Source organism: Aspergillus ibericus (genome assembly GCF_003184845.1).
Source record: "Aspergillus ibericus CBS 121593 unplaced genomic scaffold BO80scaffold_4, whole genome shotgun sequence".
NCBI classification, from domain to species: domain Eukaryota; kingdom Fungi; phylum Ascomycota; class Eurotiomycetes; order Eurotiales; family Aspergillaceae; genus Aspergillus; species Aspergillus ibericus.
In genome coordinates this window covers 717,131-736,034 of record NW_020292102.1, presented here as the reverse complement: position 1 = coordinate 736,034, position 18,904 = coordinate 717,131, and the positions used below count along the sequence as shown (strand labels likewise).

Here is an 18,904-nt window from a genome sequence, read left to right as displayed (position 1 = left end):
ACCCTCCGCACTTTTTTTTGCCCGTTTCACGATCGGGCCCAAGACGTCGGATTCCCTGTCTTTTTTCCTCGCCTTCACGCTCGAGGACGTTGTCGGTTGCAGTCGAACTGGTCATCCCCGTCCGGTCCCGCCACGATGCCCAAAGTCAGGCAGCAGAAGCGCAATAGCGCTTCCAAGGCAAGTCCCTATGCCGATGCGGCGGCGAAGACCAAGGCCGCCAACAGCATCTTCAAAATGAACACCGATCTCGGTCAGCACATCCTCAAGAACCCGGGCGTGGCACAACGGATTGTCGACAAGGCCGAGTTGAAGCAGAGCGACGTGCGTCGTCCCCATCCCTATGACTCCCCTTGCGCTGTAGCCTGTCTAACCTGGTCGGCGGGGTTCTCTTCTGGTATAGGTCGTGCTGGAAATCGGTCCCGGTACCGGAAACCTTACGGTGAAAATCCTCGAGAAGGCGAAGAAGGTCATCGCCGTGGAGCTGGACCCTCGAATGGCGGCCGAGGTCACCAAGCGTGTTCAAGGCACCCCCGCCCAGAAACGCCTCGACGTGATACTTGGAGACGTGATTAAGACAGAACTCCCATATTTCGACGTTTGCATTAGCAACACTCCGTACCAGGTACGCTCTATATCTATCTATCTCTTCGCAGGGGAGAGAAACCTAATCCGTCGCCTGCTAGATCTCCTCTCCTCTTACATTCAAACTTCTTGCGACCTCACCGGCACCCCGAGTGTGTATTCTCATGTTTCAACGAGAGTTTGCTCTGAGACTCTTTGCGAAACCCGGCGATAAGCTCTATAGCAGACTCTCCGTCAATGCCCAGATGTGGGCCAAAATCGATCACATCATGAAGGTGGGGAAGAACAATTTCAAGCCGCCTCCGTTGGTCGAGTCCAGCGTTGTCCGACTAGTACCCAAGAATCCAAGGCCACAAATCAACTACGACGAGTGGGATGGGCTCTTGCGAATCTTGTTTGTGCGCAAGAACAAAACCATTCGGTCGAGTTTCCTTGGCAAGTCCACCGTCATGGATATGTTGGAAGCCAACTATCGAACATGGTGTGCGCAGAATGATATTCCAGTTGAAGATGGCCCCGCGGACGATGCTGAACCTGACGCGATGGACATGGGCAACGCACAAGACGATGATGAAGATGACGGCGAAGACGGGCCTGATGAGGGCATGGAGGTGGATGATGAAGATGACGTGCCAGACTTTTTCAAGGAACAGACGAACGCTCGTATCCAAGAAGCTCTCAAGAGCCGGCCCAATCGTAAGAAGAGAGGAAAGGTAGCAGAGCTCGTTCGGGAGAAAGTACGGCAGGTGTTGGAGGATGATACGGGTCTCGCAGATAAACGTGCAAGAATGTGCGATGAGAACGATTTCCTGAAGTTATTGTGGGCCTTCAACCAGAAGGGCTTCCATTTCAGCTGAGGCTGGCAGCATGGGGGTCAGAGGCGGCTATGCCCCTCCTTCAGAACGCCATATACTAATGAAACAGGTGCTATTATTAATGAATCATGACCGTCGTCACTGCAAGTCATTCTCTGGAGATCGGTCTCCAGCCGGACGGAGATGAGCCCGAGAGTCCTGGAATAGACTTTGCCAGATGAATGCTTCGCTCAGCAAGAGTTCGACATCCTTATCTGTCCAATCCTTCGTGGGAAGAGCTTGCAGAAACATCATTACCTCCTATTGTCATTTAGCATATACTGTACGGTGTCCAGAATTAGTCAGGAGTATACCCACCTGGAAATCCATCTTCACCAATTGGTCCGACCATTTCACGAGAAAGGCTGCACAGACATATAAATGAAATCGCGAGAAACCCTGCTCCTCTGCCTAAGAACTGGTCAGTGTACCCTAATCTATATCTGCCACCACAGAGAAACCTGGCTTGCCTTACCATATATGTGTCCCACATCCGTATGGTATTCTGTACACTCATTTCCCGCATGAGGAGGCAGTTCATCCATCGAAAACTGAACTGCATGAACTCTACTCCCTCTTGCTCCAAATGCTTAGCAAGCGTAGAATCAATGCGCATGGTCAAATCGCGTAGGGCCCTGACTTGTCGGTGAATCCCCGGTTGAGCATAGATATAATTGTCCTGGATACCATCAAGTAACTTGGTAAGGCACCAGAATGTATCCGCTTCAACAGCATCCAGCACGCTCCTAGGCAACTGGCCAGGATCCATACCCCTCTCGACATTGAGATCGGTTACGTAAGTACCCAGGAATACCTGCCAGAAGGGTGTCACGAGGTCATTGATACCTTGTACATATCCGCTGGCAGGATGCCGAATCGCCCAAACGTAGAGAATCTTCTCCAAGGACCGTTGAGTAGCCTCATAACTGTAGAGCTGAATATGAGGGCTAGTCCGGGGGACATCAATGCTAATCTGATGCCATACCGCCTCGTCCAGGCCTCTGCCACGCCCGGCGCCGGACGAAGGTGCATTTCCAGAACTTGTGGCACTCCCGCGCTCAAAGGCTTGTCGAACCCCGTCCAAATATTCCTTGCGCTTTCTTTCGAGCGTCGGAATACGCCTTTCACTATTTGTAGGGAGATAACCGAGGAGCAATTGCCATGTCATTGCACGGACTTCATCGGGCACTCCTGACCAAGCCAGGTTTCTCAGTTCTGGCAGAGGAACGGTGCTTGTTTGTAGAAGGCGTTTGAATTTGTTAATTCGTGAGATGCGACTGGAATACATGTCCATCTCCTTTGGAGAGGCATTCTTGGGAGGTAGTGCGTGGTTTATGAGATTCAAGGCGTTGGCAGGGTCTTGAAGGAAGATATCAGCATATTCCAACGTTAGGAGGTGTAATTCATACCTTTCAGGATTTCTTTATACTGAGGTCGCAGTATCTTGCCCTCTCCGGTTCCAGCCGTCGGATACATAGGAACACCTCGTTCTTCAGCAATATCCGAGCTATTTGCGCGTTGCCGATTGTTTCCCAGGCTAACACCGAGCGTTGAGGCGTTGCTAGCAAACCCTCCGCCCGGGTCAACAGGCTTGAGCTGGGACGTGACAACACTCTGTAACTGCTTTTTGCGCATGCTAGTAATACTGGGGAGTCCAAACTCGTCCTCGTCGTCATCGTAGACAATGTCCTCTTCTTCCTCATCGTCCTCGTCCTCCCCCTCGTCATCTTCTCCCAAGCGATCAGGACCCCATGATTCAATCCCGCGGTTCATGATATCAGAGTACGTAGTATGAGGAGATGTGGACCATCCACTTGATCTATGGGGCGACAAAGACGTGCGTTGAGCATTGGTAGACGATGACCGAGGCGGGGTACGCGGGCGCGCATGCTGCTGTGAGATCCCTCTGTTGCAGGCACGAATAGGTCAGTCAATTAGATCATCTCAGCTTGATTTCGATAATGGACCCCATAGGCGCGATATACTAACTTCAGGATGTCAGCGTGAGAGTATGAGGCACCAACAACCGTGCTTTGGTCATGTTGTGCAGAAGTCACTTGATTCTGGGATACCGATCTACCCTTCCAGAACGGCGAATTCACCCGCCTTCCAAGGGAATTAGCGCGAGGAATTCGAAACAAGCAGATGTGTGGATTCTTCGAGGGTCCGAGAAAACGAGATTAATGGTTTTAGGACAAAACATACTCAGCACGGTCTGTCCATTGGATGTGGGGGAGGTATATCAGCCACTGTATCTGGAACCCAGAAAGACGGGGTGGTAGAGGTACGAACCAACCTGGACCATCTCCTTAAGGATTTCGGCAAGAGATTGAATTAGCTGCCGATTACATATGAAGGAGCAATATTGGAGTTGAAGTTAAACGGGGTCAAGACTCACCTGTTGGCCCTTCCTCGCGGCCATTGCGTCAAGGTACTGCGGAGGCAACGATAGGATCAATCGAACAGGTCATCGGGATCGAATAGCATGGAGAGAACAGAAGCCCGAGTGCGGGGAGAAGAAGGGTGGCACGTGGGTTCGGTGCTCCGTCTGGAGCAACTAGATCGGCGGTTCCTAACAACGACCACGCACGAACAGTCTCAAGAGCTGATCGACTTTGAATAGAGACGAGGGTCCTATTGAACGAGTCTCTTGGGGCGGCGTGGGAAAGCAGGGTAATTGAGTTGGAGGTGGTGGCTTGTCATGCCATGGTATCCCTCTCATACTGACTTACGGAGTACTCGATAAGGGAATGCGTATGCGCCGTACGACTGGTCCCATCCCATCTACCGGTGGTACTATGGAGTGAGCCTGATCCTTACGTATGATACTAACCCACCTGCTTTTGGTACTTACCAGGTTGTACCATACCTTGGGAGGAGATATGTAGTACTCCATAGGGGCTCGGTAGGCATTGAATTCATTAGACTCATGTATATTTCCCCTGATTCTACGATGGACAGTGTATATACGGCTAGATACATGCCTTACTGTTCACAACCCACAGATGATGATCCGCTATCTACTTACTTGCAGGCCTCCTTACCGTCAGCCAGTGTGGGGGTACCGTACCGTACCAACCGGATCCATACATGATACCGTATTCTTGTCGGCCCGCCAGTCACTCGCAGTCTCACTGCCAGTCGTTCTCGCCTCAAACCTTCGCCGTGCAGCTGCTCTCCTCCTCCTTCTCTCCTTCTTCCTCCATCCTGGTCTCAGTCTCTTTTCCCATTTCCTTCCCCCCACTTCACTCTTACCCCTGTTGGTCCATTTCCTCCCCTTTCTTCCTCTCTTCACCCCTTCTGACCATTTCGACCGGAGGCAATATCTGGTGCTAGTGCCTCGCCATCAGTTGGTTGATACTAACCTGGTTTGCTTCCTCCTCGGATTGATCACTCTGGTCACAACAATTTCCCTGGTTCACAACACGTCTTTCTTGTTTCTTATTTTGGCCCTTTTAGCTATTGAATCGTCATGGCTGAACCTGAGGATGTTGAGGAAGACCTTTTCGCGGATCTGTACGATGCTCGTTCACCGGAATTGACTAGACAACTTCTAAACTTCATGTGCTCCTTCTAGGTACGATGCCGACGATAATACAACTCATACTTTATCCAGTGCTGAAGCTCCAAAATTTGCCGATTCGGCTGTGCCAACTGCATCTGTCCACCCTACGCAGATCCCTATCCAATCTGTTGAAACTGGACCGATCGAGATGGATGCGGGAGCTGCATACCCTTACTCACACGAAGGAATTCACCAGAACGGTGCGGACAATGTAGGTATCGGACGTGCACACCATGCTGTTGTGCCTGGTGGCGAGTCTGAGCCTCAGGGCACCGGTATCAAAGAAGACGGGTAAGTGCTGCTTCCATTGGCGTCTTGATGCGTTTCTCTCCTCTGTACTTGGTTACGACTGGACGCATGGGTGTCTATGCGCAGTCCATACCGCCACCGTTCCACAAGAAATTTGTGGTTCCCTCAATATCCCGAGTGAATTTCTTTTTCGGGATCCTCTGGAGGGATGGTTCTTGTTGGGTTGGAGATGTCCGCTCATGGTTCCATTTCTGTGCACTGTGAACGTAACTAGTGAGTTGGTACTGGGAGCTGCGCAACGACATCTTCTGCGGCCGAACTGATGGTTCATGGGATGGACTCTATTAAGATACACGGGCTTGGCGTCATGGGCAGAAGGATAAAGTTCTATTATCTAAGTCGAGGTCTTATCCGGTTGGGTCATCGTTGTTACTAGATGGACGAATTCTCGGACAGCCTTGAACACACGGCTTTCAGGCTCTTTCTTGGGTTTGAATGTCAAGAGGCGTCGGGCGAAGGCAAATCCACCTCAAGCCGTACAAAGCTCGAATGATTTATGTCAGCGATCCACCTTCGGTATGACTTTTGCGGTGAGACATTCCGGATTCCTGACACTGCGGACCCTTGTCGCGAGCGACTATAGTACAGCCGATACTATATAGCTTCTTGTCGATATAGCTTGATAGAGCACAGCAAGGAGTAACAGCCTTGGCTGTCTGGTTGGGCAATGTCGATCAGATTACCTAGCTTCGGACATGATTAGACAGACAGGCAAAGGATCCTTGATCCAGGGAAACAAGAAAACAAAAGAAAGTTGACTTAATCCGCCGGGCATGCTCCAACTCGTGGTCATATGTCACCACGCGCAAACCTTCTGTCGTGGGATTTATCTCGCCTGGCCTTTATTTCCACTGGGTCGCCCTGTAAACCAGTGGTTGTCTGACTAGAGACATGTCTGTTCTCGTGAGCAAGAAGCCGCCCACTGGCCGTCCCTGTCGATGTATACATGGCACAGAAACTGGCCCCTTGGAAGAGACCCGGGGCTCACTGGATGACCCGCCACCACGATCATTCGACGATCAGCCATGATCAAAGGGCAGTCTATGCTTTTCGCGCCGCGGTCATTGCTGGCTCAGGGCAGGGGAAATAGATACCGTCATGTCCAAGTGACCCGCGCTACAGAATCAACCTAAACCCACTCGCAAATAGCAGCCCAAACCAAATGCCTGTCACTACAATGTCATGGACCATCAGCGCTCAGCTCCCAGCCGCGAAGATTCAAAGCCTGTCTATTTCGCCTCCAAGCCTCCATCTTTTCCTCTTTTGGTGTTTATCTTGTATTTTCTGGTTCTTTGCGGTTTCTTGTGTTTGCCTGCTGCTATTTTTCGCCCCTCGTGAACTGGCCTCTTTTGCTGATTGAACTGCGGGATAGGAAAATGTTCATCGGGGGGTTGAACTGGGAAACCACAGATCGTATGTATATCCCAGGCAGGCCTGTCCAACGTCAAGCGCAGCTTGTCTAACCAAATGAATTAGAATCCTTGAAGGACTACTTCTCTCAGTTTGGAGAGGTGCAGGAATGTACCGTAATGCGAGACAGTGCTACAGGTCGCTCCAGGGGTTTCGGCTTCTTGACTTTCAGAGACCCTAAGACTGTGAACACGGTGATGGTCAAAGAGCACTATCTAGATGGGAAGATCGTAAGAAGCCCTTCCATGCTTGTCCCCATTAGCCCATACCACTAGCAAGACATACGCTTACGGCATATTGCAAGATCGACCCCAAGCGTGCGATCCCGCGTGATGAGCAGGAGAAGACCAGCAAAATCTTCGTTGGTGGTGTCAGTCAAGAAGCAAACGAGCATCAATTCAAAGACTTCTTCACCCAGTTCGGTCGAGTGATTGATGCTACCCTAATGATCGACAAGGATACTGGTCGACCCCGTGGTTTTGGTTTCGTGACCTTTGATAGTGAAGCCGCTGTGGAGGCCGCTCTCTCGCGCCCTTTGGAAATTCTCGGCAAGCCCATCGAAGTCAAAAAGGCTCAACCTAGAGGCAATCTGCGTGATGAGGAAGACCGCAGGTACCGCCGCGGCAGGGACTCTTTCCGAGAAGGAGGCCAGATGGGTAGCGATGGATCCCAGCAGCAAGCGGGTGCCCAGGGACAAGCCAACATGGCTAGTGGTCTGACACCGCAAATGATGGCGCAGTATTGGCAGAGAATGCAGCAGTACTTTGCCCTGATGCAACAGCAGATGGCTGTCGCCGCCGCTCAAGGTCAAGGGATGGGCGGCATGGGAATGGGTGGAATGAGCCCTGCCATGATGCAGCAAATGCAAATGAAACAGATGCAACAGATGCAGATGGGTAATAACCAGCCGCAAGGAAGTCTCAGTCCCCCTTCGCAGAGCGCAACTCCCCAGGCAATGCCGAACATGATGAATCCCGCGATGATGCAGCAAATGCAACAGATGCAGCAGATGCAGAGCCAAGGGCAGGGCAACAATGTTGGAGGCATGCCGGCTCAAATGGGGAATTCCATTGGGGGGGCAGCAGCAGCAGCAGCAGCAGCAGCAGCAGGCGGGACTAGACCTGGCTATAACGCCCAAGAACAGATTGCCTTTGAACAACAAAAGTATGAGCAGCAGCAGGTGCGCCGAGCGATGGAAAACCGGGCCTTCTCTCCATATCAACAGGGCGGGCCAACATCATGGGAAGGCATGTATGATGAAGTACCTCAGCCTAACATCCCCACGGGTCCCCAGGCCATGAACCGTGCCGGGAGCATGGGACGTGGTATGTATATCGAACTCCTCTGTGCCCCTTCCTTATTGCCTTTGCCCTCCAGCTGACTTTCGTTCAGGACCTACACCACAGCCTCAAAGTGCCGCCCCAGCGAATGCTCCAACCGGGCCAAAGAACGCTGGCAAGCCCGGCGCCAATTATCGTGGAGGCGGACGGGGAGGACATCGGGGCTTCCATCCCTATGCCCGGGGATGAGCTGAACTAATCCTGTCTGTGTAACAATGTATCTGCTGTTCTTTTGTCCCTTCCCTTGTTCCTGCCATGGTTTTGGTTTCCTTCCCGTCCAAGTTGTCCGCCACCCTGTTGCGGCTCGCTTTCTACACCATGAGAACCGGTTAACTCATAGTTTGGCCACTACAACCCTGGGTGATGTGATGTTCTTGCCAGCAATGATGATGTCTAATGTACTGCTCGAGTGATGCTCTCATTCTTCTCCCTCGCATGGCTGCTACTATCTTCTGGAGTCGGGGATCTCCCAAAGGTAAAAAAAGTCGAACAGGAAAAACAAGAGCCGATGTTGCATATCATCCAAATTGGCGTCACCATCAGTACTGCTTAAATGAATTACAGTCGGGAGTCATCTCCCGCATTCTTTCTGCCTTGCGCCCTATGCAGAGTAACTTCGAGGCTTGGTGTAGTCAGGCGTGAATGAATTGTAGTGGGAAAGAAGAGACCAATAATAATAATGGTCACGACATGACCACCCCTGCATCGTGGTTGGAACCTCAATCATCGACCAAGTTCTTTCGTTTTCCTTTCCTTGTAGCAAGACAAAACAAGAAGTATACCTCTCATGCCAAGCACGCCATGGTTTGCAAACCACTGATTGTCTAACAAGCTCTTGACCCCAACCCAGCTAATGAGGGGCTCAAGATGCGCAAGGTTTTACAAGTAGAGTAGAGCGACAATATAGATGAATATGGCAATGGTATGATGGGAATCAAATAGTGACAGGAGTAAAAAAAGGTAGAAAGCACAGTTGGAAAGGAGAGTAGAACAAGAAACAAATGCCAACAACGTCCATCACTCAAATCAAGTACGCTAATTCGTCAAATTTGCCTGACAAAACTCTATGTCCAAAAGGAAGATAAATGTGGATGTATAGAAAATTGGTACGTCGTCAGTCCCATCCAGCACAAGGCTTCAATAAGCAAACCCATACCCGGGGGTCGTGGCATGGCGCCCTTCAGGGGAGTCATGGCTGCCATGACTTTCATGGCTACGCCGGCTCTCTCGGCTTATACTTCGACCATGCCGGTCATCTAGAGGGTATCCTGACTCAACCAAGCGTTCCGTGCTACCTGTGCTTAGTCGCGATTTCGAATCATGTTGATCACGGTAGGGTTCGTAGGGGCCGGTGAAATTGAAGTTGCTCATTTCTGAGTAGTCTTTGCGAGGAGGATGCTCCATGAGAAGAGATTCCCGTGCGTCGAGAGGCGTCAAATCGTCGATATCACGATTCATTTTGTCTGGAAACAGTGATGTCAGCAACCCGAAAACGGTCAAGGATAAGGTTCATTGCATATCACTTACTAGCTTCTCTCTTCCGCTTCGCATGAGGGTTCTCACGAATGCAAAGAATAATAGCGTTAGTGGCGATAAGAATGGCCAAGATACCACTGAGCCCGGACTGGATGGCAATGAGGACGATGCCAGTGACGGTCTTGGTCGTCTCCGAAAGTCCGAGTTCGTCGACGAAGATCAAGACACAGGCAATGGACAATACACGAACTACTTGCACTGTGATGTTGATCCACTGGCTTGACTTGGCGACATAAGGACGATTCCACAGCAGAAGCGTAAGCATAAGAGCCTCCACAATCAGTTGACCAGCGCTTTGGACAAGCCCGTGACCATCGGCAGCGGCGATCACACATCCCTTCGCAAACATGTACACAATGGCGGGAACAAAGGCCCACCAGTAATCCTTTTTATAGTTGTCATAGAAAAGACTGTACTTGCGCCAGGTTTCATGGTCGTCGTACAAATGGGACGCGTCGCCTTCGGACTTCTTATACTTCCGTGCCAGAAATGCGATGCGGAGACCGAAGAACAACAAGACACCAGTAAAAACAGTAAGCGCGACAGCGGCCAAAAGCTTCGCGGCCCAGGAGTCTCCGCCGCTGAGCTGGTAGACACACCAAATTACCCAGACTCCGTAAAGAAGGAGAATCAAGTTAGTGATTGTCCGGCCCAGCAGGCCCCAGTAGTCTTTGCGGAAGTTCGTAAGTTTCTGAGGGAAAGAGCCGTAGAGAGCCCACACTTCAAGGATTACCTTGAGGAGCAAGATCCCTACAGTAATGGCAGCGATTAGGATAGCAAATATGAGCAGGACAGTCATGAAGGTATTTGCTTGAGGAACAGTAAGCTGTTCAACATAGGCCTCAATGCCTGAAACGAAGTGTTCGAAGCCATCGCTGCTGTCACTGGTGGTGGTGCTATTGGTCGAATTTGTGCTGTTGCTGTATGAAGTCGAGACCTCACGCGCGACTAGGTTGACAGCACCCGCAATTAGATCCAGTCCCCGCTTGGAATTCGAACTAGAGTTTGATGATGAATCACCAGAATACACAAGAGTAGCATTGAGAAGGTACTGGTAGTTGTTGTCGGTGAGATTGCCGCCGGTGGATTGTCGGAAGCTATCGATGGCCTCCTGCATCTTGCCCCATGAGATTATGCCCGTGCTAAACGCAAAGTTCTTCGAAAAGCTGCGGTAAAGGGTCGGGTAGCTGACGCTGAGCATTCCGTTGGTGGCCATGCTGTGAAACCAAGTCACAACATCTCCGAAGTTGGGACTGGATGAACCAGCTGCTCCGGGGTGTCCAACGGCACCTAGGGCAGAAAGTCCGCTGACGGCCAATGCCGCACCTGCAACGCCAGCGGCAGCATATGAGACGCCCGCAATTTGCATGGTATTGCCATTGGTCAGGTCGGACTGGATACATGCCAATTCATTGTTATCGGTCTTTGACTTCAGTTGGAGTTTCACTTGCCCATCCAGGTCGGGAATAGCAAAAGCAATGGAGGGAATCTCACTGGCGAACGATTCGGGTAACGTTTGCGTTCCTGTCGCAGAGAAACTACCGGCAGCAACAGGGCAAAGTTGCTCCACATAGTATTCGCTGCTACATGGATCGAATGATTCGGAGTATATCTGGCTGCCATATGCATAAATGGTCAATGTCGCAGTGACATTCTGTTCCTTCGCGTTGGTACCAGCAACATCGAACACGAGTTCTCTAGTGGAACGGGTGTAGGTGACATCCAGTTTGTCGACCTGGATAGCGGAATCTGACAGACAAGTTGTCAAACCTTGGGTGCTGAGAGTATCGGCTGCAAGGACTCGAGGGGCGAAAAGGCCCAGTGCGATCAGTGTCGGCAGAGAAGGAATGATTCGCATGTTGACCATGATGATATTCAAGGTGCCAGCATCAAGAATATCTTCCCAGAGACTATGCAAACACGAATGTTTCCTTTTCGGAAAATTCGCTGGTGCCGGGTTAGATGGACTCGGTTATGATTATAATGATATATTGCCGCATAAAAAAAAGCCCTGATCAGATCGAGCAGCAACTAGGCTCGCTTGATTCAATCCGGAGGAACGACAGGGTCAACCTGTGTAGAACAGAAACGCTTTAAGGAAGGAAGAGCGGACTGTAGCTGCAGGCAGAGAATTAGGGGAGTACGAAAGGACAATTAATCCAAGCACGCCACCAGAGGATGCTCTCAAGAGAATGTGTGAGGACCGCACCCGCACCGTCTCACTGTCTCCTATCACTCAAGTTCCGTCGCAAATCTCAAGGTGAACGCAGGAGAGCGCGTTTCATGAAGAAAGCCGAAAAGACCGGGGAAGGGACGGACAAAATGGCAATCAATTGCCGGGAGGAGAGAAGAGCAGTGGACTCTCTAAAGACTGGGAAAAAAGGGGGGTGTTGAGGAGCGCGCGCGGCTAGGCAGTGGTGAAAGGAACGAGAGTCCGCGAAAAAGAAAAAAAGGATTGATGATGGCAAGCAAGCAGATTCAGACCAACCTGCGACGTACGAGGAAGAAAAAGAGAGTCATGCAGAACGAGTGTTGATGGAGACGACCAGACTCCGAGGGGGGTGGTGGTGTGTGTGAGGGAGGAAGATGGATCACTGACACTCATCTCTGGTCGCTCTCTGTTTTGGCCGGGAACAGGTATCTAACGGTACGACCGCTACGGAGTACCTTAATCCTTACAGATTACTGTCAGGTACCATGATCCTGCCCGTATTATTGTTGGCTAGAGGCCCGAGTCTAATAATAATCGCCCACATGAGTGGTTCGAGACTCTCACCAGTTGCCCCTGAGTGTCGAAATTGGCCCCACGGAGGCCGCTAATTGGCAATGATTCTAGGCCCCGCTGCAGGAACGGCTCAGGGTTGGTCACCGGCGCGCGGTTGGGGCCAATCTAGACTCCCGCTAGAGGGGGCGACTCTGATTGCAGTACAGTACTCGTACGGGTAGATACCTAGTAGTAGTACATAGTAGTAGCCCAATCGCTTTGGCGCAACCGCCAGGCACAACCCTACAGAAAGCTTTGCACTTTGCAGACTATCTACGCCACCGCCATGCAAAAGCTGGATACGTAAGCTCTGTCAAGTACTGGTACTCAGACTAATGACTGTAGGTTTTTAAATCCCGTAACATTGCGCCTTTATCTTCTCCCCTAAAAGGAACAAGAGAAAGCATTCTACGATTCTAGCCTGGGGTGGACACATACCATAATAGGACGACGTAGTGGGCCGAACGATAGTCAGTGGGAGGAAGTGTCTACCTCCGGACTAGTATATATAGGTCCCAGCCGATGGGAGGGGAAGCTTGACTTCACTTCCCGTCCCTTCAGATTATTCTCATCGTCTTCTATACCGGCGTAAAATTGCAAGGACTGCCCAGTCATAATTTCTTTCATTCTACTTCAGACGCACCATCCCACCGATACATACGGAGTAGATAGTATCTAGTTGGATGTCTACCTACTTCTATCTACTTGGTTACCTACCCATGGTGTAAGCTTTCCAGCGGGTAAAGTGGAATCAACCATCAAGCCACCTCTGTCCGTCCGTGTGTCTCGATAGTCGAGACGTGCTGAGGACATAGCATCATCCATCAGGTTGCTGCTACTATCGATCGGCGCATGATGTTCTTCTAACTTTCATCCCGTCTTTCCGTCAACCTCCCATTCTGCCCCTTGCCCGAGATGATTATATTCTCTCAATCTCGCTTCGCCCAGGTCTGACCTACTAGACACGTAGTACTAGTCTCAAACATCCAGACGCGGGTTGCCGCCATCGGTTTCCTCGAGGCGCAAGTGGGGCGGAATTGGTCTGCCGAACTAACAGAGTCAAGAAAGGGAAAGCATCACACTCACGTTCTTCACACGGCCCCGCTCGTTGTGCTTACGATGACTGGTTTGACAGGTTCAAGGCAGCTAGATTGTACTACGGAGTATCGAGATTGCTAGTAGATACTCCGTGGATATCTCGACTGGCAGACCTCGTCAACCTTGGAAATGTCACCTATCTACCATGGCTTTGGGCGGTCCCCAACTCCACAGTTCAAACAGTGGCTTACAGTTCCATCCAGACCGGTCCATGACCTTCCTGGGTCTCTAACAAATAGTTGCCCGGGATCGCGGCCTGGCATGGACCATGGATCGAGGTTCTAGAAACATCACACGAACATCTTAAAACAGATACATTGGCAATCCAAGCAGAGAACCAAGTACTTCCGTACGTACACTCGCTCTCGGGTTCCGCCCCCAAGGTACACACACCAGGGGCAAGTTTACAGTAATCCTCACTCACGTCTTCCGTAAGCGTCACTGTATTTTCCACCCCAGGAAACGCACCATCTTGTCCTTCATAGGATATACCGGAACTGCTTGTCAGTTCCATACTCCATGTCTGACTGATTCACATTCAGATCGCCCCCAGTCCGCTGCGACTCCCTGTCCAGACGACGATTCGCCCGCCACAGCAGAACCATCTGACAGCATCCCATGATGACCACTACCAGGCACGCACCGCACGAGATCCACATTCCCTTGCGATAATAAGGTTTGTCGCTGTCAGGGAAGATATTTGTCCCTAGGATCGGTCCACATTGTCCACCAGTGGCTAAGATGGCGAAGGCACCTGCGCGTTTGGAGTCCGTGGCATGCGTGTTACCCACCCAAGTGAGAATAAGAGCTACGGACACAAAGACCTGGGTCGCTAGGAAGAGTCCAAAATACCTGGCCGCCACAGTGGTTTGCGTAGCTAGAACAATGTACCCGACAGCAGCTATGAGGGCACCACATACGATGAAGGGCCCGCGCAGGTTGACACGATCCGGCAGAAATGCGCAAGCGACAATGGCAAGCCAGGACAAAATATAAGGCGGGGCGCTGAGGCCGTTCGATTGGATGGTCGTAAAAGCGCCCATTTGCGAAATTATTGTCGGTACGAATAAAGGAAGAGAGGCAAAGCAGACATTGCATCCAAAGTACATCGATGCTGGAGGGTAACCTGTCCGGAAGCTATTAGAAGACGTGGACGGTTCGACAATGATTTTGATTGCGGTTCTTACTCGTATAATCAAACAGAGACTCCAACACCTGCTTCAGCTGGAGGCTGTGGGTTTCTCGATCGCCGGATTGCCTGAGAGAGAGTGCAACAGCAATGTCTTGCTCCCGCTCGCTGAGAAATCTTGCTGTCCTGGGTGAATCAGGCAGGCAAAACCAAGCCACTATGGATAGCAGGCATGATGGCACGCCTTCCACAATGAAGAGAATCCTCTAGGGATCGATTGATCCTTCAGCTTGGGAGATCCCATACGCCAGGGCGCTACCATATGCGTTGGCTAACGCAGCGCCTGATAAGAAATGCCGATCCGGAGACCAAGTTTCTCGCGCGGATAAAAGTATGAGAGGTACAAGGGGACCCCGGGTCCATACATGGCCTCAATTATTCCCAAAAGAACGCAGCAAGTCATCAGGCCGGCCCAGTTTGTACATGCTGACTGGATAGTCGAGATGAACCCCCATAGGAAAACGGTGATAGCCGCCCATCGATGTGGTGCGAACGCTTTCCAGCCGATTGTGGTCCACTGAGACAGAATATCTGGCATGGCCTGTCAGTAGATGCGTTGTCCACGACAGATCATTGATCTGGTGCCAAGAAGCAACCGATAACCCAACTACTAGGACTCACAGGCTATATAGAAAGCTGTCGCGAGCCAATCATACCGCCTCCCGCTCAAGTCGATATCGTCCTCCATGCCTGCGATCTTGGCATTGCCCAGGTTCGACCGATCCAGAACTGAGAGACTATAAGAAACAAAGATCAGAGGCATCAGATTCCAATCGAGCTTGCGGTATACGTGGTTTGCATCCTCCGTGGTGAAGGTTGGACCAAGGCAGACGGTCCCCTGACCGTTTCTGGGACCAGTGGCCTTCACATGTTCCTTTTCGGATATTGCTGTCTTCATGTCGAGGCTTTCGACCTTGCTTTCTGTGGGTTTGCTCATGGCTGCTTGCTTCCTGACCATCTATATACACATCGCAGCCCCGTCGACCGCGCTTCCCTTCCCGGAATCAACCCCTTTTAAGGGCGACCTCCATCGTTCCCCGCACAACGGTGACATATAATATAATACAGCCTGATTATATGGCTCGTTGCTATCACTACAAACGGGGGCTGTCATTCCCCCGCACTTCTGTTGGCCCTAACGGAGGATCACTCTCCGCCATCTCCATGCGCGACCCTGGCGACCTATAGGAGCTGGCCGATCTGACGGATATCGTTCTTTGTTTCCAAGCTCCAGCACCAATCGCTGATAGCCTGTGCCTGTTCTGCCCCGATGACTGGGCTACACTGGTCAATAAACTTTTCCATAAGCTGACTGTCCGTCATGGGCGAGTCGAGACTGCCAACTGCATGGTGCACATGTCTTTCAATCTTGACCGCCGGGGCTTCGAACTCAACCAGGATCCGACATTCATCGGCTCGGATATCCTCCGCCGCTGTTGCGACGATCTTGTCTCGCACCTCGATCGTTTCCGGATTGGTGACGATGACGTCTTCATATTGTGCCGGTGTTGCCTTTCCGTAAATCAATCCAATTGCACCGCCATGATAAACGCTGAACTTGGCTTCCAGTCCATCTCTGGGCTTTGTTTTTCCGGTTAGCTCCAGAACCAGCGGGTGTACGGTGACATGGACAGCCTTGATATCTTGTAGTCGTAGGCCCCTCCGTTGCAGCTCGCCGTGTAACCAAACACAGCCATCGATGACTGGGTGGATCACAATACCGCAGGGGAAGGGCTTAAAGGAATTCTTCGCCAGTTCCCACTTGCCTTCAGATTCCAGGCTGGCAATTTCGTGCGTTAGCTTGTCGTCATTACTGACGACCTTCACCCAGCCCCGCTTAGCCTCCAAAGCCTGCAAGGAACTGGTGTAGCCATCGGCAGCAAGGACCGCCGCTAAGAGACCGTTCTGGGCTGCGCGTCCTGGATGGAAGGACTTGGTGTGCGAGCCGAACATTTCGCGAAGACCAGTCACTTGGGTAGCGGCAATACCGATTGCATGGGCTGTCTTCTCCGGTGTCAGACCTAGGAGGCGAGACACCGCCACTGCGGCCCCAATAGAGCCTGTCGTACTAGTGATATGCCTGGAAATGGAGTCAGTTACTCATGCCGAACTTTGCTCAGCGTCTCGGCGCGAGAGGAGAGACAAAACATACCAGCCCACATCATAATGGCTCGGCCAGACAGCCAATCCCGTCTTGCACTCCAGCTCTATCCCGGCGGCGAGAGCCGTGAGGAATTCTTGCCCGGACACGGGTCGATCCAGCGACTGCGCAAAGCTTAGAAGGGCTGCTGCGACGGGTCCGGTTGGATGTATGATGGTTTCCAGGTGCGTGTCATCGTAGTCATGGACATGCGACGCGATCCCGTTGAGCAACGCAGCATGCTGGGCATCAACCTGGGTTCCATTGGTCCCTAACAAAGTCGAAGTCGGGGCCCCGAAGAAGCGGGACAACGAGTTCCGAGCAATGGAAGCAGCGGGGTGATTGCTGCCCCCGACGGTGCAGCCGACCCAGTTATAAAAGCTCCGGATGGCTGCTTGCGTGGCCTCTGGGGGAATCGAGGAATAGGTTAGGGATGCAGCCCACTGGGCAGCTTTCAGCGTGGCCATGGTTGACGCTGAGGATTGCCAAAAACAAATGCAGGAGAAAAAACTGAAGGGGAGAAGAAACGAGGGAGGGGAGGTGGAAGTAAATTCTGGTATTCTCCACTACTGCCGCGCATACTACACAATACCTTTCATATAGTATATATATCTAAAGCGCCCGGACGGGAAGTACCATCCGATCTCGGGTCATCTTTCCCCCCACGCCAGTCCTTTGATGCTTTGAAAAGAACTAGATCTCCCCAGACGGATCTCATTAGGGAATACCTAACAGTCGTATTCCTGCGGTCCCTACATAGACACCATCATGCCCAAATGCTCATTTTCGGCCAGACTTCTCTTGCATCTCCCGCATCGCAGCTCTCGCACTCCTGCTGCCTCCCAATTTCGGCCCCCGCGGAGCATCGGCCTTGGCTGCCTTTGCGTTCTTTGTTCGCGCAACACGACGCCGGGATTGAATGGCATCAAGGAAGTCCCTTCTAAACTGCTCTGCCACCCGATCGTCGGCCGCTTGCCCATCTTCACCTCCTGCATCATCCCCTTCCTCGTTCTCGGGTCCTTCATAGACGTCCACTGGATATCCGCGTACATATTAGCGGGGAAAAAGGAAAGGCCACAGTGCATAAAGAAGGCCCAGGACCGTAGAAAATGCTCACGTTTACTCTCCCGCAAAACTTCCTCCACCAGCCGATCTCGTTCGATATCCTCGCTTGTTCGCCGTTTCCGATTGCGCCATGGTCTTTGGTCCCCGCCTACGGGGTTCATCTTAGGGATTGACTCCTGGTTGGCAGTAAGGACTTGGTCATCATCCCCCGCAAGCCTTCTTGTCGCCGCTTCCGTACGAGCAATGTTTTGTAATTTGGCCTCGTCGCCTAGATCAATCTCGTGTAGTTTCCCTAAAGAGGCCGGTTCGCGTTGCGGAACGTCGGTGGAAGATAGAGTAGGGGTCTCCGGTTCGGTCGTCGGGGGTGTATCAAAAGTTGCAACATCGGTTGGCATGTTGCGCCGGTGTCTCCTAGCCATTTCAGACTCTATATAGGCCATCCTTATCTTGTTAGTCTCCATTGCAGGCAACACATATCGGGAGCACAAGAACAGGGGCGGGGAATCGTACATATGCTTGTCAACATCCACCGTTTGGCCAGTGTGCGCTGTGAACCGATCACACATTGCTCGCATTCTTTCATTCTCCAGGTCCTCCGCCGCTACAGCCGAGACGGTAGTTTGACTGGCATCACCTGCGGACGGCCGCGAGGTGGTGGAGAACTCGATGCCGCCCTTTCGAGCTCGGTGAAGCCGTCGCGAACGAAGAATATCCGACGCGGAGATAGAGCCCGGCGAATCCTGCCATGGCGAAGGCGTGGGTGACTCGGAGTTATGAGCAACGTCTTCTGTGGTAGATTGGAGTTCGTCACCGCTGCTCTCCGGCTGGCGTCGCTGGAACTTTCGCCTCTTCCCCGGTCGAAAGAGGGTGGCTGGGTCAATCTCCGGATCCATAAGCGCCAATACGACACTGAATGTGTACACTGATAGCAAATTGGTATAAAGAGAGAGAGGGAGAGAGAGACGGTAGTCGGGCGGAGGACTCCGTAGATAGTAGATAGATAGATAGGTGACGACGGTAGCTAGGCCGGCGCGTCCTTCCCGCCGCCGCGA

At 51.8% G+C, this 18,904-nt stretch overlaps 8 protein-coding genes across 8 annotated transcripts; 3 read left to right on the top strand and 5 right to left on the bottom strand.

The window, feature by feature from the left end:
* The first annotated feature begins 28 nt into the window (after positions 1-28).
* On the top strand, positions 29-1,902 carry BO80DRAFT_398517 (dimethyladenosine transferase). The gene is made up of 3 exons (XM_025717431.1): positions 29-321; positions 401-622; positions 684-1,902. The coding sequence occupies exons 1-3, from the start codon at positions 136-138 to the stop codon at positions 1,437-1,439; spliced, it is 1,164 nt and encodes a 387-aa protein (XP_025579382.1). The 5' UTR covers positions 29-135; the 3' UTR covers positions 1,440-1,902.
* Positions 1,488-4,150, bottom strand: BO80DRAFT_174783 (GTPase-activating protein GYP1). Its single transcript, XM_025713961.1, has 7 exons — positions 3,729-4,150; positions 3,642-3,651; positions 3,426-3,542; positions 2,846-3,342; positions 1,912-2,795; positions 1,755-1,847; positions 1,488-1,697 (listed from the first exon to the last, which is right to left on the bottom strand). The coding sequence occupies exons 1-7, from the start codon at positions 3,739-3,741 to the stop codon at positions 1,536-1,538; spliced, it is 1,776 nt and encodes a 591-aa protein (XP_025579381.1). The 5' UTR covers positions 3,742-4,150; the 3' UTR covers positions 1,488-1,535.
* A 758-nt stretch (positions 4,151-4,908) lies between these two features.
* Positions 4,909-5,296, top strand: BO80DRAFT_346626 (uncharacterized protein; the record flags this gene model as incomplete). The annotated part of the gene is made up of 2 exons (XM_025715377.1): positions 4,909-4,952; positions 5,014-5,296. 2 exons carry the CDS (start codon positions 4,909-4,911, stop codon positions 5,294-5,296), a joined length of 327 nt encoding a protein of 108 aa, XP_025579380.1.
* A 1,390-nt stretch (positions 5,297-6,686) lies between these two features.
* BO80DRAFT_346505 (heterogeneous nuclear ribonucleoprotein HRP1) lies at positions 6,687-8,249 on the top strand (the record flags this gene model as incomplete). Its single annotated transcript, XM_025715370.1, has 4 exons — positions 6,687-6,723; positions 6,787-6,950; positions 7,025-8,045; positions 8,113-8,249. 4 exons carry the CDS (start codon positions 6,687-6,689, stop codon positions 8,247-8,249), a joined length of 1,359 nt encoding a protein of 452 aa, XP_025579379.1.
* A 948-nt stretch (positions 8,250-9,197) lies between these two features.
* On the bottom strand, positions 9,198-11,463 carry BO80DRAFT_431596 (transient receptor potential ion channel family protein; the record flags this gene model as incomplete). Its single annotated transcript, XM_025720754.1, has 2 exons — positions 9,198-9,523; positions 9,588-11,463. The coding sequence occupies 2 exons, from the start codon at positions 11,461-11,463 to the stop codon at positions 9,198-9,200; spliced, it is 2,202 nt and encodes a 733-aa protein (XP_025579378.1).
* A 2,474-nt stretch (positions 11,464-13,937) lies between these two features.
* BO80DRAFT_481114 (MFS general substrate transporter) lies at positions 13,938-15,767 on the bottom strand (the record flags this gene model as incomplete). Its single annotated transcript, XM_025723372.1, has 4 exons — positions 15,269-15,767; positions 14,924-15,178; positions 14,646-14,831; positions 13,938-14,584 (listed from the first exon to the last, which is right to left on the bottom strand). Exons 1-4 carry the CDS (start codon positions 15,603-15,605, stop codon positions 13,938-13,940), a joined length of 1,425 nt encoding a protein of 474 aa, XP_025579377.1. The 5' UTR covers positions 15,606-15,767.
* A 62-nt stretch (positions 15,768-15,829) lies between these two features.
* BO80DRAFT_431594 (MmgE/PrpD family protein) lies at positions 15,830-17,254 on the bottom strand (the record flags this gene model as incomplete). Its single annotated transcript, XM_025720753.1, has 2 exons — positions 15,830-16,727; positions 16,800-17,254. The coding sequence occupies 2 exons, from the start codon at positions 17,252-17,254 to the stop codon at positions 15,830-15,832; spliced, it is 1,353 nt and encodes a 450-aa protein (XP_025579376.1).
* A 104-nt stretch (positions 17,255-17,358) lies between these two features.
* BO80DRAFT_373469 (telomere length and silencing 1 family protein) lies at positions 17,359-18,855 on the bottom strand. The gene is made up of 3 exons (XM_025716563.1): positions 18,363-18,855; positions 17,905-18,293; positions 17,359-17,821 (listed from the first exon to the last, which is right to left on the bottom strand). Exons 1-3 carry the CDS (start codon positions 18,743-18,745, stop codon positions 17,568-17,570), a joined length of 1,026 nt encoding a protein of 341 aa, XP_025579375.1. The 5' UTR covers positions 18,746-18,855; the 3' UTR covers positions 17,359-17,567.
* Between the last annotated feature and the right edge of the window lie 49 nt (positions 18,856-18,904).

Coding starts and splice junctions, on each gene's coding strand:
- BO80DRAFT_398517 (XM_025717431.1), top strand. CDS start 136: ATGCCCAAAGTCAGGCAGCAGAAGCGCAATAGCGCTTCCAAGGCAAGT. Junction 322..400: donor CCGAGTTGAAGCAGAGCGAC/GTGCGTCGTCCC, acceptor CTTCTGGTATAG/GTCGTGCTGGAAATCGGTCC. Junction 623..683: donor TTAGCAACACTCCGTACCAG/GTACGCTCTATA, acceptor GTCGCCTGCTAG/ATCTCCTCTCCTCTTACATT.
- BO80DRAFT_174783 (XM_025713961.1), bottom strand. Junction 3,343..3,425: donor TCTCACGCTGACATCCTGAA/GTTAGTATATCG, acceptor TGCCTGCAACAG/AGGGATCTCACAGCAGCATG. Junction 1,698..1,754: donor TGGTGAAGATGGATTTCCAG/GTGGGTATACTC, acceptor AAATGACAATAG/GAGGTAATGATGTTTCTGCA.
- BO80DRAFT_373469 (XM_025716563.1), bottom strand. CDS start 18,745: ATGGATCCGGAGATTGACCCAGCCACCCTCTTTCGACCGGGGAAGAGG. Junction 18,294..18,362: donor GTGGATGTTGACAAGCATAT/GTACGATTCCCC, acceptor TAACAAGATAAG/GATGGCCTATATAGAGTCTG. Junction 17,822..17,904: donor AGTTTTGCGGGAGAGTAAAC/GTGAGCATTTTC, acceptor GCGGATATCCAG/TGGACGTCTATGAAGGACCC.